At 45.2% G+C, this 11388-nt stretch overlaps 3 protein-coding genes across 4 annotated transcripts; 1 reads left to right on the top strand and 2 right to left on the bottom strand.

Annotated features, from left to right (window-relative positions):
- Positions 1–801: 801 nt before the first annotated feature.
- LOC125950764 (putative gustatory receptor 28b) lies at positions 802–4828 on the top strand. The gene is made up of 5 exons (XM_049679021.1): positions 802–903; positions 4267–4416; positions 4483–4551; positions 4616–4705; positions 4766–4828. The coding sequence occupies exons 1-5, from the start codon at positions 802–804 to the stop codon at positions 4826–4828; spliced, it is 474 nt and encodes a 157-aa protein (XP_049534978.1).
- A 68-nt stretch (positions 4829–4896) lies between these two features.
- On the bottom strand, positions 4897–9879 carry LOC125951456 (uncharacterized). 2 transcript variants are annotated; one of them, XM_049680311.1, is made up of 7 exons: positions 9341–9878; positions 7669–9273; positions 6381–7591; positions 6064–6309; positions 5924–5977; positions 5587–5638; positions 4897–5365 (listed from the first exon to the last, which is right to left on the bottom strand). In XM_049680311.1, the coding sequence occupies exons 1-7, from the start codon at positions 9750–9752 to the stop codon at positions 5040–5042; spliced, it is 3906 nt and encodes a 1301-aa protein (XP_049536268.1). In that variant the 5' UTR covers positions 9753–9878; the 3' UTR covers positions 4897–5039. The 2 variants fall into 2 exon arrangements, with proteins under 2 accessions (XP_049536268.1, XP_049536269.1); XM_049680312.1 differs by lacking the exon at positions 5587–5638 and having other exon boundaries at positions 5203–5365; positions 9341–9879.
- A 47-nt stretch (positions 9880–9926) lies between these two features.
- LOC125951495 (uncharacterized) lies at positions 9927–10812 on the bottom strand. Its single transcript, XM_049680368.1, has 3 exons — positions 10595–10812; positions 10382–10520; positions 9927–10312 (listed from the first exon to the last, which is right to left on the bottom strand). The coding sequence occupies exons 1-3, from the start codon at positions 10709–10711 to the stop codon at positions 9999–10001; spliced, it is 570 nt and encodes a 189-aa protein (XP_049536325.1). The 5' UTR covers positions 10712–10812; the 3' UTR covers positions 9927–9998.
- Positions 10813–11388: the final 576 nt, after the last annotated feature.

The raw sequence follows: 11388 nt of genomic DNA on the forward strand, positions 1-11388 counted from the left end.
ACAGCAAAAACGCTATGAACAGAACGTTCGTTCCGGTTATCATCAAAGTGTTTTGTGTCGACCTTTTCTTGAGTCTCGTTTCTTTCAAAGTTAACATGCTAAGCGCTGAACCAACCATACGATACAACCGTGCGATTAATACCTACTTCATGCTTGTGGGGGCACAAATCTCAAACCTCGTTCTATTGCTACTACTTTTCGCTGCACGATGCTATGGTGCTATCAATACCCAGCTGGAAGCCACCATTCGTCAGCTGATACCCTTTGAAACCGATTGTTCGTACTGGGCAAAGCGTAGGGTGATACGGCAACAGATATGTTGCGACGTGAGTGATAGACTGGACAGCCTCCTAGCAATACACCAAGATTTATCGGATCTCGTCCACCGAATTTTCCAAATCCTGCAAACGCCCATACTGCTCATCACTCTGAACCAGTTCGTCGTAATACTATCGCGGGTGAGCTCTTGCGCAGCGAATGTTTCAAAGGTCCCCAATCCACGGATCCATCACTCCAATGTCACGTCCAATGTTAGATTTTCTTAATCTATGTATCGGTAGCTCAAGATTCGATAAGAATTCCACAGTTTGTTAATTCCGTGCTCTACATAGTCTTTGAAGTTTGTCAGTGTATTTTGCTCACCTCCGCATCTGCAAGCTTCACTACGCAGGTTAGTGCGGTTCTGAAACCGATGGCGAGCATCACTAATCATACTGATTTCCAACGTACACTCCAACCCCGTAGTCTCGGCGAGCAGGAACCATATTGAATACATTCGTAAATGCTTCAATCGATCGACGCATGGAGCAGAGCATCGAGCGGTTCAACCTGGCACTAATGAACACTGATTCCAAGCTGCGTGTGGCCGGTTTATTCGAACTTGATCTAGTGTTTCTCTACTCGGTAAGCTCAATCCTAACATTAAGCTCGGCCTCAGCATATGAAGTTCGATCCTCTCGTTTCAAGCTGGTAACGACCACTACATCCTACCTAATTGTGTTGATACAGTTCCAGTTAAAAGATTAGGATGTATGTAAAGTCGATGTGTGACACGATGGCTTATCAAATATGAAGGCTTCAATGACATCTGCTTGTTTGATGATGGCTTTCGGAATTTTCAACAAACGGTCCTGGGCAGGAATTCGGAACAGTCGATAGATGGTGCTTGGTCTTTGCAGATCCATTCCGTTAGCATTTGCTTGAGGCCGATTATAGGCATGAGGCTGAAAGATCTCCCTTCAACGTACATCGTATTTGCGATATTCAAGTGGTTTGGTCAACTCTATGGAATACTACCATTTTCTTGTACAGGCCGACAGTTTAGGCGATCCAAAGTGCGGAACTGGTATGGCCGTGTAGTAGCAGTACTATTGACCATTCTCTATGGTTGGTGTTTCTATAAACTATTACGTGACGTTGATTTTCCGGTGCTGGCCGAGAGCTTTTATCTCGTCGGGACACAATTTATCATAAACTATATAATTACAATAATCATGTTCATGCAAGTTCTTTATGATCCTACCGCATTGTTGCTGACTTTCAATAGGCTCTTCGAGAGCACGGAAACGCTGCTTCAGCTCTACTACAATAGGATCACTAGCAACAGCTCGGCAGCATTGGTTGGCCAAAGACTCCTGATGAAGGTTATTGTCATTGATTGTGTATTGTGGTTTGCGTGGTACGGGATATGTTGTTTCTGGATTGCCGGGATATCGAATTTCGAGTTGGTAGTCGCATGGTGGTTCAACACGGTCGCTGTAATGCAGCTGACAGTGATGACGAACCTGCTGATTGGCGCACTGCTATGGATTTCTTTTCTTTATCACCTTATCAACGACCGTGCACGCCTTATCGTGACTAGTATGGTGCAAATGGATGAAAGTGCAAATTTCTGGCAGAGTGCTACGAAAGAAAAGCAATTAATACTTAACACCATTGGCTGTCAGCTCCGCGCTCTCCAGACACATCACAACGCACTAAGTGAAATCATTCTAGGTTTCATCAAATTCTACAACGTTCCACTGGCGCTAATAATATTGTACGAGTTTATTATTATAATCTCTGAGGTAAGTCAACATCTCGCTTCCGGTTTTCATATGTTATACGATTGCCATGGGTGACATGGAGTCAATCCTAACGAGCAACTAGAAACAAGTGAACACAACGCTCAGTTAATATTAGTAGCTCCCTCGAAGGCTATGGAATTCCTCTCAGCCCTTGTCTCGGCATATTCAATTTGATCCTCTCGTTGCAAGCTGGTAATGACCACTGCAACCTACCTAATCGTCTTGATACAGTTCTACGTAAAAGATCATTAGAACGCATAGTAAATCAATTTGACACGTTGGCCTATCAAATATGTAAGCTTTAATCACACATCATCTGCTAGTTTGATGATGGCTTTCGAAATTTTCATCAAACGGTGGCACTCGGATCAGTCAACAGATGGTTTTTATCCATTTCGTACATTACAGTCATGAAGCTGAAGGAACTCCCTTCAACGTACGTCGTATTCCTATTGTTTAAGTGGTTTGCCCAACTCTTTGGAATACTACCATTTTCTTGTACAGGCCGACAGTTTAGGCGTTCGACAGTGCGAGACTGGTATGGTCGTGTAGTAGCAGTACTCCTTACTATTGCCTATGGTTGGAGTTTCTATAAGCTATTATATGAGGGAGATTTTCTCGTACTAGATTTCAGTTTTTATCTCGTCGGGACACAGTTTACCCTGATGTACATAATTACCACAATCATGTTCGTGCAAGTCCTTTCTGATCCTTCAGTACTATTACTAGCTCTCAATAGGCTCCTCGAGAGCACGGAAACGCTGCTTCAGCTCTCCTTCAATACGATCACTAGCAACAGCTCGGCAGCATTGATTGGCCAGAGACTCCTGCTGAAAATAATTATCGCTGATTGTGTGTTGGGAATTGCGTGGTCCTGGTGTTGGATTGCCGGGATATCGCGTTTCGAGTTGATAGTCGCATGGTTTCTCAACGCGGTCGCTGTAATGCAGCTGACAGTGATGACGAACCTGCTGGTTGGTGCACTACTATGGATTTCTTTTCTTTATCGCCTTATCAACGACCACGTGCACTTTATATTGTCTATCAATACTATGAAAGAAAAGCAATTTATACTTAATCACATCCACTGTGAGCTCCTCTCTCTCAAAACACATCATAACGCATTAAGTGAGGCCGTTCTATGTTTTATCCAATTCTACAACGTCCCACTGGCGCTTACAATATTGTACGAGTTTATTATTATCATATGCGAGGTAAGTCAACATTGGGTACGCTTCCGGTTTTCATATTTTATGCAATTGCGGGACACGTGAGCCCAATCGAAACGACACATACAAGCGAACATAACGCTCAGTTCACATTGGTAGCTCCTTCAAAAGCCATGTCGTACGATTTCGTAGCTAAATTACTGTTCGCTTACGCCCTTCATACCGCTCAGGCGGTAGGATACTTACCGTTTTGCTTCAACAGCTCTCAAAAATCAAGCTTTTTCATCAACAATCGTCTCAAAATATGGTGCCCCTTGGCAGCAGTGATTTTGATTGTGCTTTACTCGTTCATGTATTTTGTTCTCTTAGACAATATTCCATTTCCCAAATTATCGCTGGTATACTATATGGTATGTTTCCAGTGTTTTCTTAACTTCTCCATCAATCTCTTCGCGTACATTATATTATTCGTGCATCGAGAACCTCTACTTCGTGCGATCAATTGTATTGTTCATGTTTTTCAGTCACTTCCCGATGATCTTCAATCGAGAAGTAGACGAAAATACACGCTCAGGACGATCGTGAAGCTAGTGCTCGCTGATTTACTTATTACCCTGCTCTTCTCGATCTACTTTGGGGCGTACTTATTGCAGGCCAGTATACTGGCCTGTCTTGGTTGGATACTGAACGTTTTTAGCATTTGGCAAGGTGCGACCTTCCTCAATCTGATCGTGATGGTTGTTAACGCATGTGCTCATCTATACCGATTGATGAATGAAGCATTACAGGGAAATATAGTCGGAAAAAGTGCCGTAGTGGCACCACAAGCGTATCTAATAAGAACTTTACAAGAGATATTACATCTACATGAACTTATTACTCAAACGCTTAAGAGTGTAATTAAGATGGTTGGCATACCATTGGCGTGTTCTATACTTTTCCATTTCACGATCATCATCTCTGAGGTATAAGTTCAATTTCGTACCATTCTTGCTTGTATGATGCCCCTCAGAAATAATGTATTCTTTCAGGTTTTCTACACCTACACCTCTTTCGTCCAAGACCTGAGGAATGGCGAGGAAATCATATTATCGAAGTACGTCAGCTGCTTACTGTTTGCGCTTTTTGAGGCAATTCAATTTTACTACATCGTAGCTGCTTGTGCCGACGTTACCGAGCAAGTACGTTCACTCGATAAGCTTTGATTGAAAAGTGCCATACTGATACTGATTTGAAACCTTTTCCAGGCCGAGAAAACAGGAATTCTTCTGAACGAGTTCCTGCAAACCGACATTGGATCCAGTGCGGAACGATGCGTACGTTACGGTCAATCACCTCATTCGATATTCACATTAATGATGGGTTCTTCGGTAATTCCAGGTGGAGCTGTTTAGCATCGAATTGCTACATCAGGACTTCAAGGTCAACAACCTAGGGCTATACACTATTGATTTCACCTTAATGTTCGCGGTAAGTGCAGAATCAAGCTAGGCTATCATCGATCGACGATCACATCTCTGTTACTTTCAGATGATTGCAGCCAACACCAGCTACCTTATAATGCTGGTACAGTTTCAGTTGGCCGAAAAATAATCGAAACAACTCGTGTAAACGGGCAGACTTTCGGATCCTCTATTATCATCAATAGCACACATAATAATTCGTAGCAAACTCTACATGCATGTATATTAATAATCTGATGCCGAAATTGGCAACCCAAATTATACTTCGTACGACAAAACTGTACACCAAAGCGCAAACACATATTATACTCCATTCTTACGACTGGTTCGCTATTGATGACTTACATTCCATCTGACTTTTTCTTCACGCGCTCAATGTACTTGGTCTGCGTCAGCGCACTGCTGCCTTCAGTTGGATCCAGCATTCGCGACCAGTCCGTTACACCGACTACGAATCCCATCTGACGCATCCGGCGTTGTGCTTTCCGTTCCTCTGCATCGGCCCAGCGAACTCGTTTCTTCTTCTTCTTCTGTGGTTCACGGCCCTCGTTCTCGAAATCGCCACCGTTGTTATGCTCCTCCTCTTCGTCATCCTCATCGTCCAGTCGTAGATAGTCATCCAGTGTTGGAGGTCTCTTCAGGGGTCTACTGGTACCGTCGAGTCGGGCTGATTAGAATGGAGGACATATACGAAAAGGCAAATGTTATCAAGAGTACCGCAGGCACGTTGTACCGAGTCCCAATCATGCATTTTTGTTTTTTTATCGAAAATATTAAAACTTGATTAACAACATTCTTCATCATTCCGGTTCGAAATCAATCTGATTCAGTTCAACATTGCTAAGATACTTTTGGGTATGAGTATAGAGAGAAATAAATAATACCAACCTAAATTCTGCTCACTGGTGTCGTTGTCCCATTTACTCGCGAACAAATCACACTATATATGCACATAATATATGGTGGGGGTTATTTAGTGAATGGTAAACGAAGAAAATGGCATTATGAATACGAAGAATGCACTGTCGTACGATTGCCAGCGATTTACGGAACGATTGGCAAAACATTCGAAACGGTGACCACACTGTGGCACCATTGCTCTCGCCAAACCACCCGGAATTTAATGCTCTACATTGTGTATTTTTTGCGAAAAACTAAATTATCCTACACTAGGGCGTCCGATGTTGAGCTAGAAATGCGTCGAAAAGAAAATTCAAATTCTCACCTCTGCCCGACCTTCCGTTGCTTCTCCGTTACTGTCGTCCTGCGAATTGTTAGCCTACAATGGAGTAAATTAAACCATAATGTAGTATCCTGCTACACAACCACATCGATGGATGTAAGAGATTCTTTTAAAAGTCGTACATGTTCCAATTGGTTTACATCGTGATCCGGGATGGATTCATCGTCGCCTGCAATGTCCATATCGGTAACGTTGGCGTTCGAATCCGTTTGCTCCGGTTCAAAAAGTGCGTTGAAGTTGATCTGCATATGCTCATCCGGGGCCATGGCCCAGTTGTCGGCATACTCTTGAATATCTGCTTCCGTTCGACTGTGAATATTCTGTTTGGCACAAACGTCTACATCCGTCTGCATTGTGCACGTGTATACCTGTGTCAAACAGACGATCCAATAGACATTATTTGTTAGAGAGATCAGTCTCTTTCGTTCGTTCTCTTTACCTTAAATCCGTTACTTCGAGCGTAGTTGTGAAATTCCAAGTAGTAACTCAACTGATGATTGCAACAATCGACAATTACAAAGTTGAATAATCGCTCCGAGATGGTCCGCTTGAACGCTTTTATCAAATGCTGTACATAAACCTCTTCCATTTCACCATCGAACTCGTACACCTGCCGGGAAACCTTTACCATTTTCCCACTGACAGGATCCTTCTCTTCAATCTCTTTATCTACGAGAAAGTAATCATCCAAACTAAGCACACGAGGCGATGGACCAAAAATTTGCTCTTTGTTTTTTATCAATCGTGCCAGATGCGATTTGCCGCTGCCTGGAAGTCCTCGGATAAGCATGCAGATGCGGGGTGAACGCGTTAGCCTCCCCGGCGGTAAAAGCAAATCATCGATATCGATCATCCGTGGGGCGGAATATTGCTGTGAAAACCGTGAAAACGCTGCCGCCTCCGAATTTTCATGATGCAGATCATTTCTCTGCTGCTTCTGCTGCTGTTGTTGTTCCTGCTGTTGTTGCCGTTGTTGCTGTTGCAGCGATTGCTGCTGTTCTTGCTGTTCCTGCTGTTGTTGCCGTTGTTGCTGTTCCTGCTGTTGTTGCTGTTCTTGTTCTTGTGGCTGCTGCTGTTCCTGCTGCTGTTCTGATTCATGTTGTTGTACAGCACCAGCAGTGCCTGCCTCATCAGTACTGTCGGGAGCCCAATCTGTTCCTTCGTCATCAATATCATTGTCAGAACTCAGTTCTTCCAATCCCATTTCAACAACTGGTTCCTGCTTTGGTGCGATCATGTTGCTTTCAATAGTTTCCTGTTCCTGCCGCTGTTGCTGCGGTTGCTGCTGCGGTATTTGTTGTTGTTGTTGATTCTGTTGCTGCTCCTGTTGTTCCTTGAGTTGCTTTAATTTTTGTTTTCTTATCGATGATGGACGCTTGCCTCGCTTGGTCCTAAGATGCTTGGGTCGATTATCGTTCATTAAGATGAACTTGCAGGGATAGTGCGGATTGCTTTCCTCAGGATTTGGATTCAGATGCATTTCTGCTAAACGCTGAAGGCTTGAAACAGAACCATCGAGTCCTTGAGCATTTTGATTTGCAATTGGCCACTGTGATGTATTATTGCTGTTGGGCACCGGCAGCACACTAGTTGCACTAGAGTGATTATAATCGAATCGTCTAGTATTAGCAACAAAATCGCTTTCAATCGCTGCGAATGAGAAACAAGAAATAATATCATATCGGTCACCTCGATCAACTGATATCGGTGTCAGTTGAGAAACCTACCTCCCCGCACATTATGGTTCACATTGCGTAATCTCGCTTGTACACTTTGCCGGTTGCTTAGCGACCGATAGGAAGTACCGGCAGGACCTTGGTGACCATAATCGATCACCCGACCGGCAGGTGCCTCTTGGTTTGCTTGAATCGGGTTTCGACAGTTGCTGTAATCAAATACTTGCTTCGGTTGGAAGTACTCGTCAGACGATTCACGTTTGATGTTCTCTAGCATTATTGGCCGTGGAATTCCACCGTGCATTGTATGCCCGGAACCAGACGGCCTATCGGGGGCCACTAGCATTCCAGCCCGAATTTTGTTCTGCCGCAGCACCTGTATGGCCAGTTCCATTTTATTTTTGCGCTCTTCAAAACTCTGGATATCCTCGTAACGCTCATAGATCTCCTGATACTCATCTTCCGTCATCCAGGCAGGTTTCGGGACAGCCACCGGCCGTCCAAGGTCCGGATCGATGCGATACTCTTGCGCCATACCAAACGGTGGCGGGGGCCTATCGAAGCGACCAATTTTTGCCAATGGAGGCCCATCACCCCTCTCTAACGGTTTGCTGCTATCCGAATGATTCCGGTTCCAGCGATTGCTACGTTGAGGCTGCTGTTTCGCAGGAGGTTTTTGATTTCCACGCATAAATGGTGGCGGTTGCGAGAGATCCACATCGATCAAAGGTGGTGGGACGTTAGGATTGAAACCAGGATACCCTTCCCTATTGTCTGTCCGACAATTTGTGGCCGTACCAGTGGCACGACTATTGGATGGCACCGGGTTATTGCCATTCGCAAATTGCCCATTTTCTACGTCGGATGGATTTGCATCACTCCGCGGAGGTCCTTTCGTAGGACTTTTCGTGGAAGCACCAGCTGTGCCCGAAACATTGAGTGGTTGCTTTGTGAGCTGAGCTAAGGCAGCAATCAAAGGATTGGTTACTGCTGCTGCACCATTTTCTACTGCACTATTATTGTTTGCTGCCATAGTGTTACCAACTAGCTGTAAAAGTGCATTAACCTTCGGATCATTCAGCAAAGAACTGATTGTATTGACGTTGCTCTCCGATCTCGAATTATGGCCCATTCCGTTTCGGTTCTCGGGCTGTTCGTTCGCCACAAGATCGATTGTTTCCACTACCTGATGGTCTGGCTCAAGCTTTGGCTTCTTGGGCTGTGGTGGTGTGTGCTCGTCGATTAAATCCAAACCAGGAATCCCGGCACTTTTAGCTCCGCCCGATGATGTGACGTGATTGAAGACACTTTCGAACGGAGCTCCAGTGTTCTCCGGCTTCGAAGATGTCCTGTTACTATCTTCCGGTTCCGGTGGAGGAGGCGGTGGTACCGGCGGAAGTGGAGGTTTCGTCACAATGTTGTTAGTCATCATTCGCTTTTTCTCGATTCTATCACGCTTGAGCTGCTCACGACGCGCTAGCAACTTTCGACGACATTCCATGCACTTTTGCTCGTACTCCCTGTACGCTTCCTTGTCCGGATGGTTGCTGTTGTTCCGTTTCCAAACCTCAAACTCCTGCTCCCAATTCTTGAACTGCTGATCAAAAGCAATCTCCTCTGGGCTCATCTCTTCGGGTGGAGGAGGTTTTTGTTGATCTGAAAAGAGCACATATGAAGCCTCGTTCGAACCGAAACTGAATCGGTGGAAACTCAGACCCCTTACCTTTGTTGGCCTTCAGTTCATCCGGATGCGGTTCCGACGGTGGTGGTGGAGCAACAAGATTCATGGGAGGAAAAGGCGATACCACTGGCCCTGCGGCGGGTATCGCTGCGAACGCATTCGGCGGTACTGCAGGTACTGCGGGTGTTGCCTGTGGCATAGGAGCTACCACGGGAGGAAGCGGTTGCCCCGTTTGTCGCGCATACTGTTCTCCATACTGTGCGTGCCACTGGGCATACTGTTGCTGATACTGCTGCCATTGCCATTGATTGTAGGGACTGATTCCTCCGTAGTCCGCAGTCGGGATTGTAGCACCTACACCTGCGGGTGCTGCAGCAGGTTGGTTCGGCGGAGGAAAAGCTGGAACAAACCCGTGCTGTTGTTGCGCCGGAGGCCAGCTGTTTGGCCAGGACATGGTCACTGATCACTGTTTATCGTGCACTACAAATCCCACAGCAATCTGCATCCGATGCTTGCAAAATCATCCTTTTTTCCAAAAACGAAAAACTCTGCCTCCCCGTCGAACTCTAGAACATAAACACACCCAGCCACAGGGTGACGCCGAAAACACACCAAGTGTCATCGAGGGGCAATGTTTTTTATATTTTCCTGATTTTTTTAATTTATTTACAGGGGATTTTGTTAAACAAAAATCTCAACCTCAACGACGCCGTCTACCACGCACCTGCGTCCAGCCGGGATCGATGTCCTCTTCTGTGAACTTTATGCTAGATCCTTCGGTGCTGGGACTGACGACGTTCACGCTGCCGGAAGTCTGGTCAACCTCCATCTCCTCCTGATCGTCCGCTGGATCATCGCTCTCGCTGCTACTATCGTCCATGCGTTGATATTTGATTTTAGCTCCACTCACAATCCACATTTCACACGGCTTCATCAGCCTCAACTCGGCCATCACCTCCTCCGTTTTGCCTTGCTTCAGCAGGTTCAAGTATTTCATCAGCAGCACGCTTATTTCTGTGAATGCAACACCCATTATAATGTGCTCGCACTTCGTGCACGTTTCCATTTTCTTCCATTTCCTACCTTGAATTGAATCATCCTCACAGATCGTCTCGTACTCTTGGTCCATGATTTCCTCGAGCAATTCTCGCACATCGATAGAATCAATGTTCTTGTTATCCGTGCAGAACGCTGTAACATAGTCGATCAGCTCAATTGCAGTCTGAAACGGAGAGATACGGTTAGAACGTGCTGGCTAAAAGTGGTTCTAGCCCGGCAGACCGGGGAAGTGCTTACGTTCAATCCCAAAGGGCCACCCATGCCGTGTTCGACGGCCATCCGCAAAGCGGTCCAGCGATTCATCACATTTTCCACCACGATCCGAAAATCAGCATTCACACTACCTTGAGCCATATTGTCGCTGTTTAATGAAGTCGATTTTCCTTTTCCTTTAATTTAATTCCTTTCGACTCTTCATCAACCTGCTGCTGCGGCGAAAGATCTGCTTACAGTGATGATCGATAAAATAGGAGCATTTTCCCCAAAGAAAAACAAAATTCGAAGTGAATAATGAGCTACAACCCTGTACCGTTGTTTTGGTTAGAAATCGTTGCAAAAAGCGGGAGTTTTTAACTTTTTTGAACAATTTCGGGATTTTCGTGATAAAGATATAAGAGATACGAACTAATTTAAGTCGTTTCATAACTTCTGCCAGCGTTTCCGTTGGAAAAGGGCATCGAAAAAGTGTAAGAATCTTGGAGAACCGCAGCGCGAAAGATCCTCTAAAACACGCGGTTGAAACCACGAAAAGGATTCTAACTTATCCTTTCCCTTTGCCTAAACAGGATCTTTCGAGCTCCAGCTCGGGGAATCAATCACCTTTCTCGCAATCAACACCAGAGTGTACACAAATCTGGGGCAGAGATCCGGGTGTCTCGAAAGGAGACTCGCGGAAACCGGCAAGTTTTGATGATCGTGATTCTGTAAGGATTTGTTGCCTTAACGATCGAATTCCTCTTTCAGTTATCATCACGGCAAGATCTCCTGCAATTAAGATTACGGATAGCTGATACCAAAGGGAACGAACAGAT

The sequence above is a fragment of the Anopheles darlingi genome, chromosome 2 (assembly GCF_943734745.1).
Source record: "Anopheles darlingi chromosome 2, idAnoDarlMG_H_01, whole genome shotgun sequence".
In the NCBI taxonomy this organism is placed as follows: domain Eukaryota; kingdom Metazoa; phylum Arthropoda; class Insecta; order Diptera; family Culicidae; genus Anopheles; species Anopheles darlingi.

Bases quoted from the DNA above. Each gene is read 5' to 3' on its own strand.
- LOC125950764 (XM_049679021.1), top strand. From the start codon at position 802: ATGGAGCAGAGCATCGAGCGGTTCAACCTGGCACTAATGAACACTGAT. The intron at 4,417-4,482 runs GTACGTTCACTC...AACCTTTTCCAG, and splicing joins GTGCCGACGTTACCGAGCAA to GCCGAGAAAACAGGAATTCT. The intron at 4,706-4,765 runs GTAAGTGCAGAA...TGTTACTTTCAG, and splicing joins ATTTCACCTTAATGTTCGCG to ATGATTGCAGCCAACACCAG.
- LOC125951495 (XM_049680368.1), bottom strand. From the start codon at position 10,711: ATGGCTCAAGGTAGTGTGAATGCTGATTTTCGGATCGTGGTGGAAAAT. The intron at 10,521-10,594 runs GTAAGCACTTCC...TCTCCGTTTCAG, and splicing joins GTGGCCCTTTGGGATTGAAC to ACTGCAATTGAGCTGATCGA. The intron at 10,313-10,381 runs GTAGGAAATGGA...TTGCATTCACAG, and splicing joins TGAGGATGATTCAATTCAAG to AAATAAGCGTGCTGCTGATG.
- LOC125951456 (XM_049680311.1), bottom strand. From the start codon at position 9,752: ATGTCCTGGCCAAACAGCTGGCCTCCGGCGCAACAACAGCACGGGTTT. The intron at 7,592-7,668 runs GTAGGTTTCTCA...TCTCATTCGCAG, and splicing joins GAACCATAATGTGCGGGGAG to CGATTGAAAGCGATTTTGTT. The intron at 6,310-6,380 runs GTAAAGAGAACG...TGTTTGACACAG, and splicing joins CTCGAAGTAACGGATTTAAG to GTATACACGTGCACAATGCA.